Raw genomic sequence first — 27,594 nt, forward strand, 5'->3', positions numbered from 1 at the left:
CACACGCAGACTAGCTCCCTATGGCACTGTTGACATCTCTAGGGAAGCACAGAGAACTGAAAAATTCTAGTGGACAGAAGGAGAGTGAAGGCAGATGGACCCAAAGTCATTTTCAAAACCACTATAATCTGACTATTTGGTGTTGACGTAACCTTCTTTGTCCCTGCAGGCAGGGAGAGTGTGTGTACAGCATCTAGATTGCAAGAGGAAAGAATAAATAATTAAAATTATAATATGAGTAATATGAAGCCATGATTAAGATCTGTAGCCATTTAGAAATGAATAAATCCAGTACGAATTGTAGGATGATTCTACTGAGGACATAATTTGGAATATAAAATGAAATACAAAATGAAACTCAGAGCCAAGTTTCTGATCCCTCACACAGCTCAAAGAGAAAGATGGACAGGAAGTGGTTTAAGAAAATAAGCTGTCACATTTATACTTTCTATGTCCTCAAAACACCTTGGAAAAGATTTCATTAGGGGAGACCAGATATATTCTGCATTTTGAGGAGTGGTGTGTAGGTATTCCCTATATATTATTTAGCATGCACCTACATAAAGGGCAGGATTACACACAGGGGAATCCATCCATCCACTCACTGTAGGACTAAAGAAAGGTATTTTGGGGATAGTCAATCTGTTCCTCATTCTTGGTTGGTCTTCCACTTGCACATGTACACACACACACACACACACACACACACACAATCATTTTAGACCCCAGAAGAGTCATCAAAGACACAACATGTTAGTCACATAACAGAAGACTAAGATTGAAAGAATGTTTAGCATGTTTTGTCCATTCTCCTCCTGTACCCACTGAGCCGGTTGTTAATGTACCTTTTGACACCCAGAATTTTCTATTTCACCTCATGTTAGATCAGTGCCAACCACTGAAGACATAAAGACAGTAGGAGCCTGAGAAACTTCAGAACCACCAGCTTAATTGGAACATCAAACCAAGGCCATCACATGATCTTTATGGCTGTTGTCTGGTTTAATGCCCCATATAATTTGTGCTGACATCCATAGGATTCCTTCCTCCATCAACTCTTTAGATGCATTCACAGGGTGGTCTGCACTATGCTAAGTATGAAGTAAGCAGCAAAAAGCATATTTGATTTTATAAAAACCTTTTAAATCATTACATAGTATTACATGTGTTTATGTTTGTGATTAAAACAAAATTACAAGTCCTGGCACAAAATAGTACAAAATGTGTGCTATAATTTATCATTTTGTTTTTCTCCTCATTGTATCCAAAAAGCTGAAGAGTCATAATCCTGCCACCTGCTTTTGGGTAACGAGTTGGCCTTGATTCCTTTTCTACCAGTTTTTTTTTCTAAACATTAACATTTGCATTTGTAAATCTAGAAAAATAGATAACTTTTTTCTCCTACAGAAAGGCTTTCACTTTTTTTTTTTTTTTTTTTTTTTTTTTTACCAGTTACGCAGGGTACTGGTGGAGATAACTTGTTTAAAATGCCTAAAATAATAATTCTATGTCAGACAGAACTTAAAAATTAGGAAACTCACCAAAATTCTGTCTCTATCAAGAATTCTTATCACTTCACAGTAGTATAATGAAATTGCTATAATATATCCTCTTTAAGAGCTTGGAATTCAAAATGTTATCTGTTATCCGCTGTCTATGTGTGTATAACAGACCACCCCAGAATTTAGTGGTTTGGAACAGCAAGCATTTTGCTGGCTCACAACTCTGAGCAGCAGAAATTTAGTCTTAAGCTCCACTGACTGTTTCTTCCACTGGTCTCTCGAGTAAGTACCAAAAACAACTGGGTTGGGTTGCCTGGGACTTTCTGGTTTTTCACACTGAGAGTCCAGCCTCTAGGAAACCAGTCAGTCTCAAGCACAACAAACAGGTCAGCCTACACCCGAGGTCACACAAGTGGCAGGAGTCATCTGGTGGCTCACCTGGAGCCAAAGGGTCTAAGATAGGCTACATAACTAGCCGTAGGTGCTGACTGTCACCTGGGCCCTGTTCCTCCATGAGGCTAGCCCAGGCTCCGTCACATGGCAGCAGGCATCTAGAAGAAATAGGAGGGAGTGCAAGCCCCAAGGGCAAGGCCTCTCCTTACACCACAGTTGTTGAGGTCAACTAAACGATGTCACATGGCTAAGGAAGTCAGGGTGGGAACGTACCACACCAGGGCATGGATACAAGAAGCCAGGAATCACCCGGACCATTATTGTTACAGTCTAGCATAAGGCCATATACTAGTACCATTTAATATTTAGACTTAACAGATCCCGATTTTGTTCTTTGTGCTATGTTTAAAGACCATCTTCTACTTGGTAAGTCAATGAACCCTTCATTCCTAGGATACAGTCCAAGTACAGTAGAAAGATCTCTGCTGCCACTTGCTCCTGTTTAAAATAAAATTAAAAAAATTTAAATTAAATAAACAAGTTTAGCAGTCTGATGCAGCCTAGTGGGAAAAGTGGGAAGGGCAATGATCAGCGATGCTAAGGCAGTGATTTTCAACCAGTGTGCCTCAAGAATTTTTAAAACATGCAGTGTCTGATCATTTAGTCAGGGGCAGTTACCTCTTTCCCCCTTAGGTTGTCAAATTAAAAAATGACAATGGACAATACAAAATAATCATCCGGTGTAAATGAATCAAAATGATGCCCATTTTTCGTCAGATCGGCAAAAACTATAATATATGTTTTGGTTTGCCACAGAATTTTAGTCATTAGTTTATGTGTGCCATGAGATGAAAATGTTTGAAGTACGCCGTGCTAAGGCATAGATCCCAGTCATGTGTGTGTGCAGTGGGACTTCTCAGACAGCAGAGAGTAGAGAAGAAGCTTAGTTCACTCCGCTCTGGTAGGCCTGGGTCCTCAGTGCTAAAACTCTCTGTTTACACTGCTCTTTTCCATTGGTATGTTCTTAGAGCCATTTCTTCGGTTAAGCATCCATAGCACCCGGGTGGATGAGTCAGGAGAAAACTTAGCTTTTTATGATTGGAATTAAATTTTTCCTCTACTTTTACATCCTGCCTTTGAAAGGAGGACCCCTTTCTCTCAACTGGGCATCTACTTCATTCTTTGCCCTTGGGAGAACCACATCCTTGCATAACAAAGATTCACATTCCTGTAATTTGACAGTCTGCTTGTTGCTTTACCGTCTTTATATCTGTCTTTTGGTTCATCAGTTTATAATGTTCTTTAATATCCATAAATGAGTGAGGTCATGTGGTATTTCTCTTTCATTGACTGGCTTATTTCACGCAGCATGATGTTCTCTAGTTCTATCCAGGTTGCTGCAAATGATGAGGATTCCTTCTTTTTATGGCAGCATAGTATTCCATTGTGTAGATGTACCGTAGTTTTTTGATCCAATCATCTGCTGACGGTCAATTACAGCCAGGAGGGTAGGGAGATCTGGGGGAGATAAGAGATCAATCAAAGGACTTGTATACATGCATATAAGTACAACCAATGGACACAAAACTCTGGGGAGGGAGGGTATGTATGGGAGGGGGGGAACAATGTTAAAATATGTACACAGATAATAATTAAAAAAATAAAAAAGATTCACATTCCTCCCTCATCCCTCTAGGCCTCAGTACACAATAAAAAGTCAGGAAAGTATACCAAAAAGAAAGGTGATTTTTTTTTTTTACAACATAAATCATACAATTGAATTTATCTGTAGTTATGTAGCCAGGCTCTTCAAAATTCTAATTATGTAATGATTGAATACTTAGAAGAACAAAATTTTTAGAAAAAAAAATATTGTTTTAATGTGCACTATCATTTTAATCAGTAATTGAATTCTAGTTGAAAATAATTATATTTTCGCTGAAATTATTTGGAGTCATGGGCCACCTAAAAATTGCTAGTTACATGGCTGAAAATTATGTAGTTCATCTCTGTGTTGCTTGACTTGGGTTGTTTGTGCCATTTTATTACTGATCAAATTCACATTGCAACCCACATGACCAGGATTCTCTTGTGTACCACTAATATAAATGGAAATTGAGAGCCAAATTATTTTCTAAGAGGCCAAATTGAAGTTTCTTTTAGACTTCTGGACCAAAGTTTTAATTGTTAGTAAATTTTAAAAATAAATATTTTTGTATATTTTTCAATGTGATGTTTTTATTATTCCAACCTACAAAGAACACATAAACTGTGTTAAATTATAAAATAACACATTTTATCACGCAAGAAAAATGCAAGAAACCAGGCAAAAATCTCCTGGAGAAATTTTTTATTTTTTTTAACTCCACCATTTTTTTTTCATATATGGGAAAAAGAGTGAATATGTGAAATGGAGGGTATTAGGAGGATCAGCAATTCCTTATAATGCTGTGGTGATCATAAGAGGCTTCAAGCATTTAGACCTATATCCTGGGTTAGCAAAGACAACCAACTATATACACTTTGAGAAATACATTTGCAAATGAGAACATGAAGAGTGTTTCAAAATGAAAAATGGTGCTGTACACTTGTACATTATAGCCTCATGAATTAAAATCAGCAAAGTTTAGAATTAAAAAAATGATGCAGAAAAATAAACTAGTTTACCATAAATAAAGAGGACAGCATATTTACTACCCAGTTCAATAGACTTAATATAAAATAGGGGGGGAAATGATTTTCATTAAGTATTAGGAAAGTTATAGTTCCATGACCTGAAGAATAAAGAATCTTCCATAGGAACTTGCTTCATGGTTCCATTAATTTTAAAAAGGCCTCCCAAAGATGACAGGCATTTTTTAATGGCAAAACTCAAAACTTGATTTGTGATACTATGAATGATACTAATAAAGTACATTAATATATTGACAGTTTCATGGACACAGAGCCAATATTTAACATGTCTACAGTATGTTAGCATTCCTAGGCTAAACCAGCAAGAATTTTGGGAAGGAAGGCCAGGAATATAAAGATAAGTGAGAGAATGTGGGAAATGGGGCCAATGGGGAGAGTTTTAAGCAATTAATATTTTTAAAATAGAAAACAGAAAGCAGGACATGCTGAAAATAATAAACTGCTCTTTTTCATTTACACTGAGGGGAAAATAATGTGACACATTTAACATTATTTTACTCTTAATATATGAGAAATATAGTCATTTTTCTTCTCTTTACTTCAGTGCAAAATTGCATAATGGTAAACTCATATTTGTATGGTGAGGTAGAGATTTCAATCCATAAACTCAGTTGTGCATGATATTTCACAGCATTAAATTTTCTTCAGAGCCACGTAAATCCAACTCTGAGTTTTCTTCACCAAAATAGTCTGTCTTCTCATAGCAATTTCCTCTTCGCAGAGAGAGCAATGGTTTCGGAGTCTTACTTGGGTCAAACTATCAAAGTTGTCATCCTGATTGTAGTTGTCAGTTCACAGTGTTTACCACCAAGACCCCTACTGCCCAAGCCACTTGGTGTGTTCAAATCTAGAAATTATGCCAATTTGTACAAAATAAAGTTTGTCAGGATCAAGAGTCCCAGTGTGTGGGTATAGCCTCCCTACATGTTCCACACAGCAGGTCGCTGACATCTCCAAGAGCTCATTACGTACAGAAAAGAAAACAAAGACAAAAGTAACATTTTTTATGGGAAACAATATAAGTGAGAAGAAAGTGGGCAACATGTTTAGAGAACTGGAAAAAAATCTATTAACTTAGCAATAGCCATCTACACTTTTTTTTTTAAAGATATTTTAATGTTTTCAAACGTGCAAAAAATAAAAGACCCCATTATCATTACACTCCCACTACAAGAAATGTTAGAAGAAGGAAAGTAACTCCAGATGGAAATGTGGATCAAAACAAAAGAATTAAGAAATGAGAAATGGCCTGGCTGGCATGGCTCAATGATTTGAGCACTGTCCTATGAACTAGGAGATCACGGCTCGATTCCCAGTCAGGGCACATGTTCCTGGGTGCAGGTTCGATACCCAGTGTGGGACATTCAGGAGGCAGCCAATCAATGATTCTTTCTCAACATTGATATTTCTATCTCTCTCCCCCTCTCCCTTCCTCTCAAATCAACAAAAACATATTAAAAGAAAACAACCCAAAGGTAGAGATTGTAAAAAATAAGCAAGATGCAAATATATGCTGCCTAGAAGAAAAACGCTTTAAATATAAAGACACACTAATTTAAAAACTAAAGTAAAAAGATATAAAGAGTTATAAATACTAGTGTTTAAATAATACAAACCTAAAGAAAATAAAAGTGGCTACCGTAATATTAAGTCAAAAAAAAGGCTGTCCCAAAAATGTATACACACTTTAACAGCTGATAGCTCAATTTTGAAAATTAAGTCTATTTTAATAAATACATTTCATTAAATGTATTCTAATAATTTTGTAATTATTCAAAGTGTGTGTATACATGTTTTTGGGATACCCTGTAGATGCCAGAGCAAAAACTATTATTAGGGATGAGAAAAGTCTTTCATAATGATGATGAGGTCAACTCATCAAGACCACATAAAAATCTTAAACTTTTATGTCTATTAACAGAACTATAAAATTCATGAAGCAGAAACACTGATAGAACTATAAAATTCATGAAGCAAAAACAGAAAGAAAAAATAAACAAATCCAGAATCATAGCCATATGTTTCAATCCTTCTCTTAATAATTGATGGAACAAGGAGACAGAAAATCAATAAGAATATAGAAGACTTGAACACTATCAACTAACTTTACCTAATAAATATTTATAGACCATCACTCAACAGCAACAGAATACACATTCTTTTCAAACACATGTGGAATGTTTACCAAGATAGGCCATATTCTGAGCCATCCCAAAGTATATTGTAAAAGGATTCGTTATACAAAGTATATTCTCTGACTATACTGGAGTTAAATGAGAATCAATAACAGAAAGATCTTAAATCACCAAATATTTGGAAACTAAATTATATACTTCTATATAAAACATAGGTTTTAAAAAAGAAAGAGAAAAATTAGGGATTATTTTGAACATAATGAAAATTGGAATGCTACTTATCATTTTTGTATGTGGAGAATTGTGATAAGCAGCACTTAAGGGAGATTTATAGTATTAAATACCTATATTAGAAAAAAAGAAAAGTCTCTAATCAATAATCTTAGCTTCTGACTTAAGTAACTAGAGAAAAAAAGCAAATTAAATAGAGTAAGTAGATGAATTAAAATAATAAAGACCATAGAGAAATCAATGAAATATAAAACAATAGGGAAAAAATCCTTTAAACCAAATGCTAGTTCTTTAAAGAGATCAATACAATTGACAAAAAACCATTAACAATAGGGAAAACAATAGGGAAAAATCCAATAAACTAAATGTTAGTTCTTTAAATATATCAATGCAATTGATAAAACTCTAGCCAGACTGACTATGAAGAAAAAAGAGAAATGGCACAAATATGCTCAACAGCATGAATCATTACAGAAATGAAAAACAAAACCATAAGAAGATGCCATTATATCCCTGCTATAATACTAAACTTCAAAAGACTGTTTGTATCAACTATTAAAGAGAATATGGAACAACTGGAATTCTAACACTGCTGGCAGAAACATAAAATGATAGGAACACTTTGGAAAACAGTTTGGCAACTTCTTAAAAGTTTAAACATACATGATCTAGTCATTACACAAGAGAAATAAAAGAATGTGTCCACACAAAGACTACACAAAATTCATAGCAGCTTTATTTGTAATAATCCAAAACTGGAAGCAACCCAAATGGTCATTAATAGGTGCATGGATAATCAAACTGGTCTATTCATGCAAACAGATTATTACTCAGCAATCAAAAAGTGAATGAACTATTCATACATACTAAAACACCAATGACTCTCAATGATGTCAAATATAAGAAGTCATACCCCCCAAATAATATATGATTTCATTTGTATAAAAATCTAGGAAATTTAAACATCTAAAGTGACAGAAGGCAGATCAGTGGTTGCCTATAGGAAGGGAATGAACAAAGGGTGGAGAGTGGGATTACAATAAGGAAACTTTCAGAATGGTGAATTTGTACTTTTTCTTGAATATGGTGATGGCTGCACAGGGAAAACTTACCAAATTGTACACTTTAAAATGTGTACTTCGTTGCATGTATACTTCCTTGCATGTAAATGGTATTTAAAAGATTAATGAACAAATATGAATAATGCATAAATAAACCAGAGGCTTATTTCTTACCTGTCATTCATACTAATCAAGATAGGAAACACTGCCTGACTGGTGTAGCTCTGTGATTGAGCATTGACCTATGAACCAGGAGGTCATGGTTCGATTTCTGGTCTGGGCACATACCTGGGTTGTGAGCTCATGCAGTAGGCAGCCAATTAATGATTTTCTCTCATCATTTATGTTTCTATCTCTCCCTCTCCCCTCCTCTCTGAAATCAATTATATATATATATTATTGATTATATTATATATATATATATATATATATATATATATATATATATATATATAATTGATTTTTCACAGAGGAAGGGCGAGGGATAGAGAGCTAGATACATCGATGAGAGAGATACATCGACCAGCTGCCTCCTGCACACCCCCATCAAGGATGTGCCTGCAACTAGTGTACATGCCCTTTACCGGAATTTAACCTGGGACCCTTGAGTCTGCAGACCAATGCTCTATCCACTGAGCCAAATCAGTTTCGGCAATAAAAATATATTTTTTAAAAAAGTATGTTCTCTCTTTAAAAACATATATAGGAAACACTAATTTAGTTGGGCCTGGTAAAAAGTGATCCATTTGAAAGTATTTTATTACCTCTACAATTAACATAAAATATGTTACATGGTTTGTTTGTTTTAATAAACTTACTAGAGGGCCCTGTGCACAAAATTTGTGCACTGGAGGGCACAATCAGGACCGGGGAGGGACTCGGGAGGTTAACTAGTTGTGGAGGGACCGCAGGAGGACTCCAGGTCATGTCTATCCCATCTTGCTCAGTCCCAATAGGCCAGACCACAGCAGTAAGCTCTCTGATGGTCAACGCATGTCATAGTGAGTGGTTGAGTTACCTTAGCATATCATTAGCATATTACTCTTTGGACCTTGAGAGCTTGTTTGGAAGTTCTAGCAGGGGAGCGCAGCTACTCGTATACACTTGACCGAAGACCGGTCCTCTCCTCTTGGGGGAAAGTCGTCCTCTTCGACCGAGCACGCAGCTTCGGGAGGGACGCACATGGATCGGTGAGGGAGGAGGGGGACACCCGCCTAGCCAGCCAGATCAGCCGAATCAACCCTGGCGATCAATGGGGTGACAGATGTCGCAGCCAGATCGCCCTCACATCCAGCATATTACTCTTTGATTGGTTGAATGACCGACCAAACGACCAGACACTTAGTATATTAGGTTTTTATTATATAGGATTAAGAAAACAAGATATTGTATTTCCAACAAATTACTTACACTACAAAAAAATTACTATAATACTTTATCTAGCTCAATATCTATATTAAATCTGTATGATAATTCTAGTTTTGAGATTCATTTTGTACAGTAAATTTTGATTCACTTTAGACTTCTATTTTGCATGATCTATATATATATATATATATATATATATATATATATATATATAGAGAGAGAGAGAGAGAGAGAGAGAGAGAGAGAGAGAGAGAAAGAGAGAGAAAGAGAGAATGCAAATTAGGCTGAGTAGTGGTAAGGAGTCAGGACTGGACAGGAAGAGGTTGGGCGAGCGCAGCTGAGGTCCGGAGCAGAGATGGAGACAGAGACAGGGGTCCCTGTCCGAGCCAGCACGGTGGCTCTGGCAGCCAGAGCCGACACAGGCAGAGGGGCCGAGGGGAGCTAGGGCTGGTTGAGCCACAGCGCTGGCTTGGGCAGGCCTGGAGCGGACACAGGCAGGAAGGCAGGGGGGACCTGGGGAAGAAGTCAGGCCCGGTCCTGGCTGCCCATGGCGCCAATCAGGCCTGACTCCTGCAGAGGCCAGCACTGCACAAGTCAGGTGCGGGTCCCAGCCTAACTCGCCGGGGTGCCTCCTCACAAGGCTGGGTGCCTCCTAGAATGATTTCAATCACTCACTGGGTCTCTAGCATATGTATATGACTTAAGATCTTTCTATTTATGGTTCGGATTGAGAATGCCTGATCTCTTACACCCAAACCCTACAAGGCAAAGGTTATACTGTAGTAATGGTTCCAATACATGTTACATTCCCAATTTTTTCCAGCTACAGTTGTAATTCACCTCTGAAATTCAGTGCATGGGGGGGGGGGAGAGAAAGAAAGGAAGAAAAAGGAAGGAAGGAAGGAAGGAAGGAAGGAAGGAAGGAAGGAAGGAAGGAAGGAAGGAAGGAAGGAAGGAAGGAAGGAAAAAGATTAGGCTACTGGAGACAGGGAACATTTGATTCTAGAATTTTTTTAAAAATATAGTTTTATTGACTTCAGAAAGGAAAGGGGAGGGTTAGAGAGATAGAAACATCAATGATGAAAGAGAACTATTGATTGGTTGCCTTCTGACTCCCAACACTGAGGATGGAACCTGCAACCCATGCATCTGCCATGACCTCCTGGTTCATGGGTCAATGCCCATCCACTGAGCCATACAGGCTGGGTTAGGATTTTTATTTCAAACAAAATAAAAAACTGCATGAGGTTCTTATGTTATTTTTTTTTCATCCCCCTCACTTCTTGGGAGTAAAATAAATCCCTCTTCCTGACATGCAGTCTATTCATACAGTCTACTACACATTTAAAAAAAAAAAAAAGACTCAATTGGAGTAATATAAGTACCATCTCAACATGCATAATATATAATGCACTTAAATTCAAGTTTAAATTCAAGTGCCAAGTTAAACATTACCAAAAGCAAGTCTTCGGTGGGCCTGTAAATTGGTGTGTCTAATATGTACACATATTTTAAAATGTATGTCTTCAGCATTTAATGTCTTGTACTTTTATTGATAAAGATCATTTGCTTCAAAAACTTTTTCAAAACTCACAAAAACTGCTGACAATGTTCATCTGCAAAGGGTATTCTCTAATTATTTTATATCTACATTTATGTAGCTGTCCCTCTTCACCACCAAACATTGAAAGAAAACTGTGTGATAGAAAACTCAAAGGTTTTGAAATCAGAGGCCCTTGGTCCCAGGGCTACCACACACTAGATTCAACCTTGGGCACTGCTTTTAACTTCTCTGCCTCTTTCTTCAAATAGGACATAGGGATGATATTTGTATGGTTGCTGTGAGGATCAATCAAGGGAATGGAATAAAGCTCTTAGCCAAGAGCCCAGTTCATAGTGAGATTTCAAAATATAAAAGCTACCTTTGAACTATATACAAAATATTTTAGGGAAGGGCCCAATGACTATAAATTACCCCATTATATAGCACCATGTGTACAATGCATCTTAGCAGTAGTAGAAAACTGAAAATTTATTTGACCAAAAGGAATATTTCTTAGAAAAGCAGAGAAAATCTAAATTAATTAAACTAAAAAGACCTAGTTTAATTCCATCTTTGGCAAGTTAATTAATTCTGATGGGTTATTATAGTCCACCTATATCTGATCTTCTGCAAAATGAACATGACCTGTAATTGGCAGATGCTTGGGAGTGTGTACTGAGAGATTTAATCAAAGAGGTTGTCTACAGCAGCAATTTCTATACTTTTATCTATCTGATAGGATAAGATCCCTTTCACTTTGAGGAAAAACCATAAAACTGAGTGATATTTCTCAACATAACAGTCACTAATCGTCATGTATTTCTCCCTAATGATAAATATATGGAAGAGGTGTGGCCCTACAGGACATTAGTGGCATTAGGACCTGAAATGCAGAGTTTAATGCTCATGAGAATTCCAAGAGCGTTTACAGACCATGTGAGAACCTTAAATCCACCTACAGAAAACAAGTGCTAAAAAGTTCCATGGCACTGACAACTGGGAATGTCTCGAATTTGCTGCTTCTTTTTTTCAAGCAAAACACCATTGCCCCTGATATTCATTGTTCTTTAAAGATTATTTTGTTTATTCCATAGGTCTCCTGTGATGGCTGGAGGTCTCTTTGCTGTGAATCGCAAATGGTTTTGGGAGTTAGGTGGCTATGATCCAGGTTTAGAAATCTGGGGAGGAGAACAGTATGAAATCTCTTTTAAGGTAAGCCACCAAGACTCTCTTCACACTATATATAGGTAATTTTTACAAGTCTGATAGAATGTCATTTTGTTTTATGACCTACTAGAGGCCTGACACATGGACTCTTCATGCACCAGTGGGGTCTCTTGGCCTGGCCTGTGGAGATGGGGCCAAAACCAGCTCTCTGGCATCCCCTAAGATGTCCCAGATTGCAAGAGGGTGCAGGCTAGGCTGAGGGACCCCACCAGTGCACAATTAAGGTAGGGAAGGACCACAGGAGAGCTCCAGAGCATATCCGGCCTGTCTTGCCCAGTCCCAATCAGGGCCAATCAGGGCCAGCTGCTGGAGAGGGACCACAGGAGGTTGGCTAACTAGGGAAGGACTGCAAGAGGGCTCCAGGGCATGTCCTGCCTATCTTGCTCAGTCCCATGGGGCCAATCAGGGCTGGGAAGAGACTGCAGGAGAGCTCCAGGGCATGTCTAACCCACCTCACCCAGTCCTGATTGTCCAGACCCAGCAACAAGCTAAATTATGGGTTGGAGCATCTGCCCCCTAGTGGTCAGTGTGCATTATAGTGACTGGTCAAACAGTCAACAGGTCAGAGGGACAATTAGCATATTAGGCTTTTATATATATAGATGTTGTGAGATGACAAAAATAGACATGCTGTCTTCCCAAGTCAGCAATTGAATGAAAGAAGCTACTTTCTTCTAATGTTTCAGTGAGACATAGCATGCCATAAAATTAGTGCAGAATATAAATAATTCAAAACCCCATTTGCAGGTTGGAAATTTGTTTCGCCAACAGACCTACTATTCCCCTGACCAGTGCATTCCTTCTCAGCATTTAGAAAGTTAAATAGAAGAATTAAGATAAAAGAAAGCAAATGTATTTGAGCTTTTGCCATTTCTATTATAGAAATAATATTTCACATTTTGATCATAACCAGTTATTCCAAAATTTCAGTAACAGAAGAGTAATTTTGAAATATGAATCACAAATTAACGCTACTTTTATGGAATTCCAAAATAAGCAAAATTTCTAAACTAATTTTTATTGGAAATTGCCCAAGTATCTATTTGTTTTGACTATAAACACTCAGTAAAATTATGTGCTTTATTATATAGATGTACATAGACTATCAAATAAATGAAAAAAATTTACCATAATATGTGAAGACCATAAAAGCAAAGCATAATAAACTGTACAAAAGAGTATACTCCAAACCACCAATATGTTTTTTGTTTCTAAAAAGCAGTCTTATAACAAAAAGAAAGCATTTTTTACATTATCATTATCATAATTTATATAAAAGATAGATTGATTCTTGCAGGATTTATCATATAAAATATCTTATTAAGTAAATCAGCTTTTTCTAATTATTGCCATTATGAAATCAAACCAACTCTGGCTGAGAAAAACCAAGTATTGTGAATATAGTAAAAGTCAGACAGGAATCCAGTTAAACTTTTTGAATTGATGTATAAAAAGAAAATTATAAAAGCTGATTTTCATAGAACTGTAACAGCTATATTCAATGTTTTTATAGAAATGATTTGTTTTCCTAAAGAGTCATAAAATAAATATTCACAAAGAGGTGCTCAGGAGACATGATTCCAGGCTTCATGACATCTAGAATTTTCCATCTCACTATGCTGGCAGTAATCCTTGAAATGCTATTTATTAAATTAGCGCTTTTCTTTCATCATCTTTCAAACGTATCTAATGTCACATATAAGCTACACTTTTTCTTAACTTTTTTATAAATTCATGGTTTAAAACCCTTGAATTTACCAGGTTTCTTTTGGGTTTCTCTGTTATAGCTGCACAGTTATCACATTATATATAACAACTATAAAAGTCATAATGATAGAAATAGCACCTACTACCTTTACCTAGTGGCATGAGCCAAAAGCTGACTAAGTGCTTTATAGGCATTATCTAATTTAAAATCACAAATCTAACAAGTAGGTATGATTCCATTTTACAGATGAAGAAACTGAGACTTAAGGTTTTAAAATATTTTTAGATTCAATTATTTTTAACTTTTAAATATTAAATAAACTACCCAGTGCCAATTGGGCATTAAAATGCTCCATTCCTGCCTAATTGCGGAGATGCAGGATCATGAAGTTATGTGACTCTCATATCTGCCAACACCACCCTAAGTTCATTTATTGCTACCTAATGGTTCCTTTCATTGAACAGAGGCAAGCGACTTCACTACACAAGTAGTCTAATAGCAAAGACACAAATGTTTTGCTGACCCTGGCAAAATACCGCTAGTTAGCGGATATTGCCTAAAGCTGGATGCAAAATTTACAATAATACCTTCAACTGGAAAAATCAAAGATAAAAATGGCCTTGCTTTATTTGTGCCATCATCAGAATCCAAGGGATTCTTTTTACTTTTCAGAGTTCAAGACAATTTTTTTCTTAAAATTCTCTTACTTACTGATTTTTTTAAAATTTAAAATATAATTAAGAAATTTTCTATTAAGCAGGAGATGCTTGGTTTTGAGTATTGAACTGGATGAGGGATAATTTGCTATCGAACAGCAGAGTCAGCAGAATATACATTCACATTGTAAAGCACAAAAGCATTTTCTAGACCAACATAAACTTGCACCTCCCACTTCTCTGTCACACGTATCTATCACATCTCTTTGGAGTTGACCTGAAATTTTATTACCCCATTTTCAAGTTTTTAAGTTCTGTCATTCTGAAGGATATAATTGGAATGCAGCCCTGTCAGCTTTGTCTAGAAACCATGGCAACAGTGCTGGAAGTTCAGGACTAAATTGCCCTAGGTTGTTTGGTTGGAATGACAGCTTCTTTGGCGACAGTTATGTCTCACAGGGTCCCATTTTAGACATATCCCTTCATTCTTCTCACTATTGTGTGATGACCTTGGGGTTCCTGTCACTCCTTTTTAGTATTTGTAACATGAGGAAGACAAAGTTAAACAGCATAGGTAGAATTTGCTTTGAAGCAACAAGAATTTTCTCCATGTGCAAAAAATCAAAAGAATTATACATAACATATTGGTTAAATGGTATTATAGGATACCATTTAAAATTAAAGAGAAAAATCAAATACCTGAGTTTTTTGCATATTCCATAAATTGTGATTGGTTTTATAGGGTAAAGCACTATAAGATATAAACTGGTTAGCACTTAAGGTCTGGGAAATATATATAGATAACTGAGAGTCTGCTAGTGTGTTTCACTCATAATATAGAAAGTATTTGAAGTCTAGAACTTAAAAGATCTAATTAAAAAGATTTCTGTCTATGGTTGTTATCAGATATCTTTGCTAGCTGTTTACCTTTCAACCAAAGAATCATTTCACCAAAGTTGATGATAAGATTCTATCACTGAATGAAAGTGTTTACAGGAAGCTCTGCTTCATATAAAGGGCTTAGTTTGGGGTCAAACAATATTTGGTTAAAAGTGCTCCACAACTCTGTCTCTCTCTAAACTTCTTCCCTTCCTTTTTCTAACTTCTGATTAGATGAGTATATTTCAGGCCATAACATATAAGCCAATGTTCTAATTTTCAGGAATAGGTTGAAGAAACGATGTCTCCAGAGAAATGATCTGTAGGCAGTGGGCTCAGTTGTTAATATCCTATATAATAAAATTGTAGTATGTAAATTGTTCCCTTGACTAGGAGTTCGTCCAATAGTTCGGTCAGTGGGTGGAGTTGGCCAGGGGAAGGGAGTGAGGCCCTGGCCAGCAGCAGCTAGGGACCCTACCAGGGCATGAGTTTTGTGCACTTGTTCTCTAGTGTTTCAATATGAATCTGAACTCCTAGATGGCCCTACATTATCCAGCTGTCCTTCAAATGTTGCTAAGTTAGCTGGCTGCTTCAGCTGATAAAGCAACCTTTAGTCATTCAACAAGCTTTAGCTGAGCTTTTAATTTGTTTCAGTTTCTCAATTTGGAGTTGCATGAGGAAACCAAGACAGACTGAACAGTGTGGCATAAAAGAGATAACTCCCATGGGCCATTTCATAGTCCAGGAAGAATTCTTGATCACCAGCCTTAGCTGGACAGAATGTCCATGGCCCCAGATGAGATTAGTATGGAGACCATATGTTCTACAGTGAATCTACCAAAGCTGGGAGCCCCACACAGCCTAATTCAAAAACCATTCTTCAGGAACTATAACACACTGCATAATCACCTTTGTTTTGTGCTCTTGTCCTTCCAATGTATTGAGCTTAAGATTCAAACATTTAAGGAAATCTTAACTTACTTTTCACATCTTTTAGTAAAAGGATCAGTCATTAAGTCATTCAGCAGACATTTATTTGACAACAATGTGTCAACTCTGGGCTAAACTCTTGTGATTCAAAGATAAATGTGAAAAGATTCTCGCTGTGCACAAATTTACTCTGCAATAGCAGTTTAAGAATTAATTTGCCACAATTACTCATCCTCAATATTGTCTGGAATATTTTTTATTTGCATATTCACAGTAATAATTTGGGATACCTACAATCTCCTCTTTGCTAACCTCCCTTCCTACATTCTTTCTCCTCTTTTAAGCTATCTCCACATTTCATTCATTTATTCCCTGAGTTGTTTTATTTTCCCCTCCTACAAGTTCACAGGTACCACTAATTACCACACAAATCAAATGAACAGACTAAATCATACATCATGAAACTTTCCATCAATTACCTGCCTCACCTATGTGTCTCAATTCACACTGCAAGCCAATTTAACTACTATATTCCTTTCCCTCCCAGAAGATAGACATTCATGTTTCCATTGCTATGCCTACTTATTGCAGAGATTTTAACCAACCAGTCAGACTTTGTTGTGTTGCCAAGAAATTTGTTTATCCTCTCTATAAATATTAATCAGAAACCTTTACCATGAGTCCTTGTACCATGCAAGCTAGACTCTGCACAAAAAAATGCCAAAAAAAAAGTCCAGTAGAAACCATTGGATCAAGGACAATTGAGATGAGTATTTCTCCTATTAAACATGTAGAGAGCAATTAAGCAAAAAACAACTACATTAAGAATTTCCTCTTCAGTAAATCATACATGTCCTTTTATGCAGTTTTCTAATAAAAGAGGTAAAGGCTTTTCCCTCTGCATATGGGTCCACTGACTGGACTAAAGTAGGGGAGCATTGCCCAGCAAGGGCGGCTCAATAGTTGAGTGGCCACCCAGGAACCAAAAGGTCACAGTTCAATTCCCGGTTAGGGTTTCGAGCTAGATCCCCAGCAGGGAGTATGCAGGAGGCAACTGATCAATGTTTCTCTTTCATTGATGTTTCTATTTCTCTATCTCTTACCTTCTTCTCTCTCTAAAAATCAATAAAAACATATTTTTAAAGTAGGAAGGTATAAACCATATCCATATTGCATTCGCTGTGAGTTCCAGTTTGGGTTCTTTTAAATTGGAATAAGAACGAAAGACATTTCGAAGCTATTTTAATGCAGTAGTAGAAGCCTACTGGTTTTAAATGATTTACCCAACCTGTTGTTGTTGTTACTTGGTCCACATCTAATTTGACAGCAATTTCTTAACAACAACTCAATCCTCTCCAGCTCCTGGAATTAGTTTTGACATGACCAACAATTATTTCTCTTTTCATAATCGTACTTCATCAGCTTAAGTGGTATTCAATTGAATTACATGATTACAATTTTTGAAAACTAGCATAATCACATTTGGAAAGAAATGAACTCACTGCCTTTGAGGTAAGCATGTAACTTAACTATTGCGAGCAAAAAGATTCCAGCTTCACCATTATATGAACACAATTCCATATGTCCACAGAAGGACTAGGGAGTGATGGTTAATACGTTAAATTGATTGAACAGAGATTCAGTCCTTGCTGTCAAAAAGTTTCAGTCTAATGAGAGATGAGAAAAGTTCAGAGGCAGGTGCACTGCTGAGTTGGCAAGGAGGCCAGTTTCCCCCTCTTTCAGATCAGGTCTGGGTGTGGCTCTCCTGACTGGTCCTCATCCCTACCCAGGTGCCCCAGTGCCCTGACCATTGTCAGGGACCCAGGGTTTGTGAATGGCCAGTGTGTTACAGTGATGAGGCCGGGGCTGCGCAGAGGGGGAGTCAGCCTCAGTGCCCTTCCCTTGTTTCTTCCACTCTGCACCCTGGTCTACAGACCATTCCCCACTTTTGCTTTTTAGTTGTCACATCTTTTCCCTTCCCCCAGCCCAATCTTGTGTAGCCTCTAAAGTGAAGAACAAAGATCAGTCCTAAAATCAGCCTGTGGGGTTTCTTTGAAAATCTACTTCTACTTTGGTGTGACTGGGGAAGAAAACGCTCCATAGAAGATGAAAAAAACGCTGAGCATAACAAAATGAATGTTTCCATTTATAATCCTGCCACACACAATTAAGCCTATACAGCTTAAAGGGGCTGAATTAAGCCCGATATTTTAATAGACAGGTTGCTTATTTTCTAGCCCTTTATGACTTACAATTTCTCTTTCCTATGTGACTTATAAAATCTTTACATAAAGCTACCTGTGTCCCAAACCTCTGGGCATTCTATTCTTCCTCTGGTGGGAATAACTATTATTTGGTCCCCTAATAAGAACCAGTAATGAGTTAGCACTTAAAGGTCATTGAATTTAATTCTTCCATTCAACACTAATACAAAGTAAAAAAATAATTTTTATTTTATAATTGGCAAAGACAAGCTTTAACTTAGTTAATATCAAAGCCACAGTTAGAATTTGGGTTTGCTCTCAAAACCATTAGTCTAATTTCCCTTAGCTGGAAAAATACAACTTGTATCCTTGGTGGAAAAAGTGGCACTGTCATTCTCTGAAATGACTTTAAAAAGGAAATGTAGTTCTTCCTATCTGATTTGTATTAAATATGAAAGCTGACAACTCTTGTTATGATTTCCTGTAAGATTTAATTTTTACTGTCTTCAATAGGCACTGATTATTCAATAAGAATTGAATATACTCAATAGGGACTAATAATTTAATATACTCAATAGGGACTACTCAATAAGACATCATGTTCACTTCTTAATCATACAAGAAAACAGCCATCAATGTGAGATTGTTATTACTCAGTAAACCAACTATTCTTGAACATACCCTCATGGTAGAGCATCTCAAGAATAAATGTGGGTTTTATTTATTGGTACTTAGAAAATCAAAAATAATAATCCCACAATATTAGTTAAATTTAAAGTTTCCTACATGGTATATGGCCATCAAAAATATATTTAAGTATAGTTATAGTTCAACAATTGAGTGTTAAATAATTATAATATATTAACAGTTTTTTAAATGGAAAAGTAGTATCTTCTCTTAGAGATCACTCAAAACAGAAAGGAGAATAAGAAACAGGAACAACAACAAAAACTGTATCCTTGACAAATTACCATACATCTTACCCCCATCCACAATGTATAAAGATGGTTATCAATGCAGTAATGGTAGATTAGATGATGTTACAACAGGGACACGGGAAGATGGAATGATCACAGCTACAATTCTTACTTGTAGTCAACAGATATCCATTTTCCAAGTAATTGGCACAAATTAAGGGGGAAACCTATAATCACTTATTTAAAATAATAGCAGCACGGGTGATTGCTGGTATAGAGCTTCTCTGGATTGAGTTTGGCACAGAAGAGAGGCAGCAAATGGGAATTTGGGGGTAGTTCCAAAAGAAAGATTACCCAAACCAACCATATCTGCAGGAAACAGCCTATCAGTGAGGCAGATTGGAGGAAAGATGCTCAATATTGTGAGCATCCCTGCAGCAGCCAATCCCTATTGGATCCAGAAAATATAGGTTAAACCAATTTACTTATACACAAATTTTGTGTTATATGGTGACTACCTGCTATAAATGGTAAGAAGAATTCACCCTATTCAGAGATGAATAATAATATTTTTAAAGAAAGTAGCATGTAAAAATACTACAAGAAAAAAGAAGGAAAGATCAAAGGGGGGGAAAATGAAGAAACATCACCAAAAATATATGTTGCTACAAGACAAGACAAGGCAGTGAAAAGGATGGAGTGGCAGTTGGGATATAATGAAAAAAGAAGCAGAAAAAAGAATATCCCTTCTTTGTGTCTCTAATATCAGAAAGGAAAAAAAAATCTTTAAAATTAGTTATAAAACTAGCATAATATTAATAGAAAATTCTGACTAATACAGCACAAAAGGATTTCAAACATAGACATGTTTTATTATAAATACTAAGATTAAAGAATAATAAAACATTACACAATAGAACAGTTTTTCAAAGACTAATCATCCCAAAATAAGTTCAACTTTCATGGATATGTTTCAATATTGAGATATGTAGCATAAAACATTACCATAATTCACCTTAATCATAAATTTGAAAGGTTATGGCCATTCCATAGGTAAAGAAAGGACATCTGATAAACTTTGAAATCCATATGGAGCAAAATACTTAGCATGATTAAAATATAACTATGTATTCATATAAAGGATATCTCTCAACTCAAAAGCCATCAGCTAGGTCAGTGGTTGGCAAACCGTGGCTCATGAGCCACATGCGGCTCTTTGGTCCCTTGAGTGTGGCTCTTCCACAAAATACCACAGCCTGGGTGAGTCTATTTTGAAGAAGTGGTGTTATAAAAAGTTTAAGTTTAAAAATTTGCTATCAAGAGAAATTTCAGTCGTTGTACTGTTGATATTTGGCTCTGTTGACTAATGTTTGCCTACCACTGAGCTAGGTTAATGAGAAAAGTCTAGAAATTTTTCCATTAAATTATTAGTTAATATTTTTCTGGAAATAGGAGGCAATTCAGTTAGACAAGAGATAATGTAAGAGAGAAAGAAATTGGAAAGAGGAGGAAAAGTTTTCATTAATTGAAAACAATATCAACATACATCTACCTGAACAATACAGAGAACTTACTGGAAAACTATAAACAATGAGATGTTCAGTTAGTTGCCTGAGTAAATGTGTGTGTGTGTAAATATGTAGAAAGCAATAACCTTTATACATACAAATAACAACCCCCAAAAAAGATACCGTTCACAATAGTAGAAAAAACACAGCTAGAAATAAATTTAAGAAATGCTCTAGATCTCATGAAGAACAGCTAAAATGCTACTGAGGGGCACACAAAAAGACTTGAGCACATGAAAATTTACAAAGAAGATAATTCTCCCTAAGCATACTCATAAATTTAATGCAATAAAAGTGGTAAAATGAAATTTGGAGTGGGAGGGAGCTAGACAAGGGCTTCTAGTTCATAAGACAAAACAGATAAATAGAAAACAAGTTTTAATTAATAAGCATTCTCCACATTCTCCATAGTTGTCTGAAAATACAAAAACCACATAGGGAATTTAATTCATACTCCTAAAATGGTTTATTTGCCTCCCCAGAGGGCTACAACTCCATCTCATTTTATAAGTACACTCTTCTTTCTATAAACTATCTTTCTATAAACTATCGGGATAGTTTGTTCGAACAGTTTTGTTAGAAATAAATTCAGCCTTATAAAATGTGCTCATTAGAAATTCTTTTTTATGCCAAGAATGTTTCTAAAATATTTTATATAGCTTCTCATTGCTTTCCTGAGACAGCTATATTAGAGACCACCTCTTACTTTTGAGCATACCAAGTACCTCAAAGTGCAGCTGCATTTTGTATCTAAAACGTGACAGAAGCCTTTTTATGGCATCCCATATACCGTCAGAAGTTGCTCCTATGGGGTTTTTTCAATGCAATATTTAGCCTAGGTGACATGAAAATACCCATTTTAATTCAGCATGCTCAGAATTGATCTTCCAAAGAAAATATTAAAATGACTCTAAACTCATTCAGAAACTCAAAGATAAACAGAAACAGCTGCTAAATGTCTCACCAGCCAGTCTGAGATTCATTTCAATTACCCAACAAAAGGTACCTCAGGTGTAACAGAGCATTTTCAAGTTAAATTTTATGCCCATAGATAAAAGCCTAGCGGCAAGTCTGAATTCCTCCCAGTTGTTACTTCCTTTATGTCTAATGACGTTTTCCTAATTCCCTGTTAAATTTTATATTAGCTTTTATAGATAGTTGTAAAGTGAGCAAAGTATAACAATTTATACAGCATTTGTTACCTGTGTTAAGATCAATTTGACTTCCTATTGAAATCTTTTTCTAACGTTGAGTTTTTTCCAAATTTTTACATTTTTCTAGTTGCCATTTTTCTCTAACAAGGAAAATAAAATATAATACAATTACTCTAATGCTTCTGATGTATAAATTTATATAAAGCAAGTCAGCCCCCAGCTCAAAAGATGTTTGTATAGAAATTTACCAAAAAAATCTCCATACAATTGCCAAGCCCTCACCTATATCTCAATAACAGTACTATAGAAAGCCTCCAAGTATAGATACACATTACCTGTGGAGGTATAAGGATTTGATTTTTACATTGTACATCAAGGTCAACAACCTACAATATACAATATACAAGGTTCACATATATTGACCCCACAATTCCCTCCTTCCCCTCCCCAAATTGTGAGAGTAACAGTTGAGAATACAATCCCTACCTCCCCGCATCCAAACTCCACATAATTCATAAACTTGACCCCTCTCATAGACCTGACCCCTCTCATGGAGGTTAATGCATGGGTTTACAGCAGCCACTTCATATTGCCCTCAACATACCAGGGGAATGAAAGTAGTCCACCAGGTAGACTATATCATATGGCCACTATTTTTGAGCACCTGTTGCGTGCTCTTTAATGGTTCTGTGTATTAACTTCCTGCTTACAACCCCCTTATGAAGGAAACATATTACTACAACTTTACAGAAAATGAAAATAAGATGCAGGAAAAAGGGTAGTAACCTTCCCAATTCAAACTCTGATCCAAAGTGTTCTTTCCATCATGAAAATATATCAACTTCTCTTCGAGTTAAAAAATAACATGTAAATGCCATTATGGACTTTTGTTGTGTTTATATCTCTACTTCGATGAAATTTCTTTGTATTTAATGTTACTAAAGTGAAATAATTGATTAGCCAGCTGCAGTGGCTCAATAGTTGATCATTGACCTATGAACCAGAAGGTCATGGTCCGATTCACTTTCAGGGCACATGCTCAGGTTGCAGCTTGATCCCCAGTGTGGGGCATGTAGGAGGCAGCCAATCAATGATTCTCATTATTGATGTTTGTCTCTCTCTCCCTCTCCCTTCCTCTCTGAAATCAATAGAAAAAATTTTTAAAGAAATAATTGACTATCAACTGAAGTTTCGAAAACGCTTTGCTTCCTTAAAGTTTTTGTTGTAATGTATATTCAGGCTGAGTAGCTTTGGACTGATGTGCTTATTTCAATGTGCACCCTTGGTGCTCCTAGACACTCAAACCCTCACTGTTCAAAAATAGGGATTCTTTGGCTTCCTAGAAGACAGAAACCCAATTGTCTAACATAGAGAAAAGAGGAAATTGGCACTCAGATAATCAAACTGTGAAGAACTCAAGGAAGCGAGTGAGCCTCTGGGAGGCCTAGAAACAGGTCTCAAATGCTAACGGGATCCTCTCTCTGAATATCTTCCCCTGCCTCTGTGTCAGCTTCATTCCCTCCCACGGACTGTACTTCCACCCAGCAGCTAAGGCCACTGAAGCTCTCAGGCTTTTATTTCCTGCTTTGCCACCAGAAAGGTAGTTCTGATCTAATGAAACACAAGGAAAGATTCCAATTAGCCTGGCCTGCCATTAGGAAGGTGGTATGATTGACAGCCCAACTCAAGAGCAAAGGAGAATCATATGTTTTCATATTTCCCTAAAGGATGGAAGTTATGGCTCCATTATAGAGAGTCAATTTTTAAAGTATTTTTGAAAACTTCTATTTGTTTTTAGCAGATGGTGAATCTAGAAAATTTAAACAATTACACACAAAATGTGGAGACAAATGGAAATAATAATACAAAACAAACACTTTGCCTCTAATGCACCTTCAAAATGGTAGAATAATGAGTTAAATGTCCTTAACGATAATATTTTGCCTAAAGAAGAACTATTAAAATGTTCAAATCCATGATAAAAAAATATTTATATAGATTTTTTTTTCATTTCTAGGCCCACTCTAATCACTGTTTTAAAACCACTATTTTTAAGACTGCTTGGCATTGCTGCAAATGTAAACACTTCACGTAAAAGTAGTGATCATCTGATCAAGATCCTCTCTGAAGCCTTGCTATTCCCCACCCAGACCTCTCAAAGCTCATTAAATGCAAAATAGTTTGGGCACAATTTTTTATACTGACATCATAGAACATTTCTTACTTTGAAAAAACCTAAGCAGATGGTGCAAGAAACAAGAGCTTTTCCCTGAGACTAGAAAACACCATATCCTCATTAAAGATGGAGATGTATTGCCCAATTGCTGCTTGTAGTATGTGCCGATCAACAAATAGAAAAGGGAGTCAGGAAAGGTCAAAATAAACTTTTATTCTTCTCCCCTGATCTCAAAGAATAATCTGAAAACCCAGGTTTGTGAGAATCAAGCCAAGCAATGGTATGTGGATATAACTTCTCATTGTGAGCCTTTTTAGATCAAGTCAGGCCAAAGGTGCAGCTTTCTTATCCTACCCCTGGCCAGGAAAAGCAGCTTAATGCCAGGAATGGCCCTTTCCAGTGTCTACAATCCAAAGGTTAACAATTAATTTCCAGAGAGATGGTGACATGGTTATTAATTTAGTCCTAAGGAGTTTTTCAAAGTAGGGTGATGAGGACTGAGTGCAAGATGAGAGGGTGTCTGGGGCAAAAGGACTTGGTGCTAAGACTTGAAGGAAATGAGAGTTAGTCATCTGTCTGGAAGCGAATTCCAGATAGAAGGAACAGCCAGTACAAATGCCCTAAAAGGCGGGAGGGTTACACTAACAGGAATTGTTGGAGGAACAGAAAAGATCACAGAAAAGCTTGAGCAGCGAGAGAAAGGGGTATAAAGTAAGAAATAAAATGAGAGAGTGAGCAGGTTTTGGAAATGAATGCAGCAGTAAATTTTTTTGAGAATTTATATAATCATTTCCATATAGTATTTTATGTTTTGGCTCATACCTTATAAAAATGTTTCCTTACTATTCTTCTGACAATCAATTTCCTACTGAAACTAATTTCATATTCTGTGTGACTAGTGTAATTGTATGATTCCATTCAATTTAACATTCTGTGTCCTAATTCTAGTTTGTGGCTGATATTGAAAGCTATTTTAAAAATAAGACAAGCATTCAATTATTCAGTCAATTTGAACTACACTATTTAAAAAATGCTCTGTGCTCCATCATGGGTAAGATAACATTGCTTTAAAATATTTACATTGTCAAAATAAGACACAGCATTTATAAATCTAAAGCATTTCTCCAAGAATTGGATATTTAAGTATGACAATGCCATAGACTTATTTTTTAGAATATCATCACATTACACTAACAGGAATTGTCTTTTTAAAATATGAACCACGTCTTTTAGAATCTGTAGGATTTGATAAATGCCACAACAGTTACGCTTTTCAAGAGAACAATGTTCCCACCGTGTTACCCAAACACATCTCTCTAGTGTCTCAGGATATGAATGATTCCACTGAAATAGGCATTGTTATTGGAAGACTAAAGAGAAATACAAATGTGTGCAGTGATATCCTTGGTATAGAAACCAGAACAACTCTACAATTAGGAGCAATTGATATGGTGAGCTTATGGTAAAAGGCAAGTTGGCCCTGAAGTCGTAAGAAGCAACATTAAATTAGAAAGACCATAGAGCCCTTACATAAGTGGGACTACAAGTGCGATTGAAACAAGAGGGGATCATACTCAACCACTCAAGAAATATCTACTGAATACCTATTATGTGCTAAGCCCTTCACTGGTAGCTGGGGATATAATAATGAATAAAATAGTCATGGAAATGATAGCCTATTGAGGAGAGACAAACACTAAGCAAATCATTACACTAATGATTTGTGTGATGATTACACACAGATAAATCGCTTAATTACAATTGTCATGAGTACTTTCTCCGTTTGAATGAAAACCCCATGTGCTCAGAACTTTGAATTGGCCACAGATTATAGCTCCAGCCTGGTGAATAATGCCTAGCACATACTAAGCACTCACTTCGCATTTGTTGACTCAATTGACTGTGTGAAAGTATGTGATGAAAACAGAGTGTAAAGCAAAAGTCCCCACCAAATCTAGGGCTCGGTTGTGAAGGAGAAGCTGAAATCTGGAAAAAGAAATAGGAAAGAAGGGTAAGGAGATAATTTCTTTAGAGAACAAGTTAGGGCAGCAAACCCTGAGGAGAGAAATTTGGTGCTTCCCAAGGAAATTTGGTGCTTCCCTCCACTGGGTGATTGAGAAATACACAATCAAAGGCCAGATAATACAAGGCACTGGAAACATTATGGAGAAGCTGTAACTTTACCCCAATAGCAACAGAAAACCATTGAAGGAATTTAAATGGAGGCATGATATACTCAGATTTATGTTTTTAAGTGATCATAGTGGCAGTACAGTATGGAGTAACAAATTTCAAGATTACATAGTTCTTTTGACACTGAATTTAGCATTTAAAAAATCTACACGTATCCCTGGTGCAATTCCGTCCTGCAGGTCTGTACTGCAGCACAGAAGCCATTTATCTCCGTCCACCTTCTCTCTCACCGAAGAGTGTGCCACTATCCCATGGAAGAGTCCATGGACTTGGACATGAGCCCTCTGAGGCCCCAGAACTACCTTTTCGGTTATGAACTAAAGGCCAACAAAAATGATAACTTTAAGGTGGATAATGATGAAAATGAGCACCAGTTATCTTTTTGAACAATCAGTCTAGGGGCTGGAGCAAAGGATGAGCTGCACATTGCTGAAGCAGAGGCAATTGAATTATGAAGGCAGACCAGTTAAAAGAACACTGGGAACTTTGAAAGTGTCTGTACAACCAATCGTGTCCCTTGGTGGCTGTGAAATAACACCACCTGCAGTCTTGTGGTTCAGGGCCTGTGCATGCCAGTGGACAGCACTTAGTAGTTGTGGAGGAAGATGCAGAGTCAGAAGGTGGTGAGGAGGAGGATGTGACACTCCTAAGAATGTCTCAAAAGTGGTCAGCCCCTGGAGGTGGTAGCAAGGTTCTGCAGAAAACAGTAAAATTTGCTGCTGATGAAAATGATGAGGATGAAGAGGAAGATGAAGATATGAGGATGATGATTTTGATGATGAGGAAGTAGAAGAAAAAGCTCCAGTAAAGAAATCCATATGAGATACTCCAGCATAAAAATCAAATCAGAATGGAAAAGACTCAAAAGCATCAACACCAAGATCAAAAGGTCAAGAATCCTTCATAAAAACAGGACAAAACTCCTAAAACACTAATAGGACCTAGTTCTATAGAAGACATTAAAGCAAAAATGCAAGCAAGTATAGAAAAGGGTGGTTCTCTTCCCAAAGTGGAAGGAACTGAATTCTCCCAACAATCTAAGTGAGCCCTGAAGC

The 27,594-nt window shown here is 36.6% G+C and overlaps 1 protein-coding gene and 1 pseudogene across 2 annotated transcripts in view; both read left to right on the plus strand.

The window, feature by feature from the left end:
* The window catches only part of GALNTL6 (polypeptide N-acetylgalactosaminyltransferase like 6), an 867,296-nt gene that overhangs the window by 759,279 nt on the left and 80,423 nt on the right, over positions 1-27,594 (plus strand). Inside the window, exon 8 of the mRNA XM_084883746.1 lies at positions 12,022-12,139. Coding sequence (XP_084739872.1) covers positions 12,022-12,139 — 118 coding nt within the window. The remainder of the gene's footprint in view (positions 1-12,021; positions 12,140-27,594) is intronic.
* LOC311622573 (nucleophosmin-like) lies at positions 26,791-27,584 on the plus strand (annotated as a pseudogene). The gene is made up of 2 exons: positions 26,791-27,343; positions 27,419-27,584. The product of its transcript is annotated as a nucleophosmin-like (transcript).

Source organism: Pipistrellus hanaki (genome assembly GCF_964339955.1).
Source record: "Pipistrellus hanaki genome assembly, chromosome: 5".
Classification (NCBI taxonomy): Eukaryota; Metazoa; Chordata; class Mammalia; order Chiroptera; family Vespertilionidae; genus Pipistrellus; species Pipistrellus hanaki.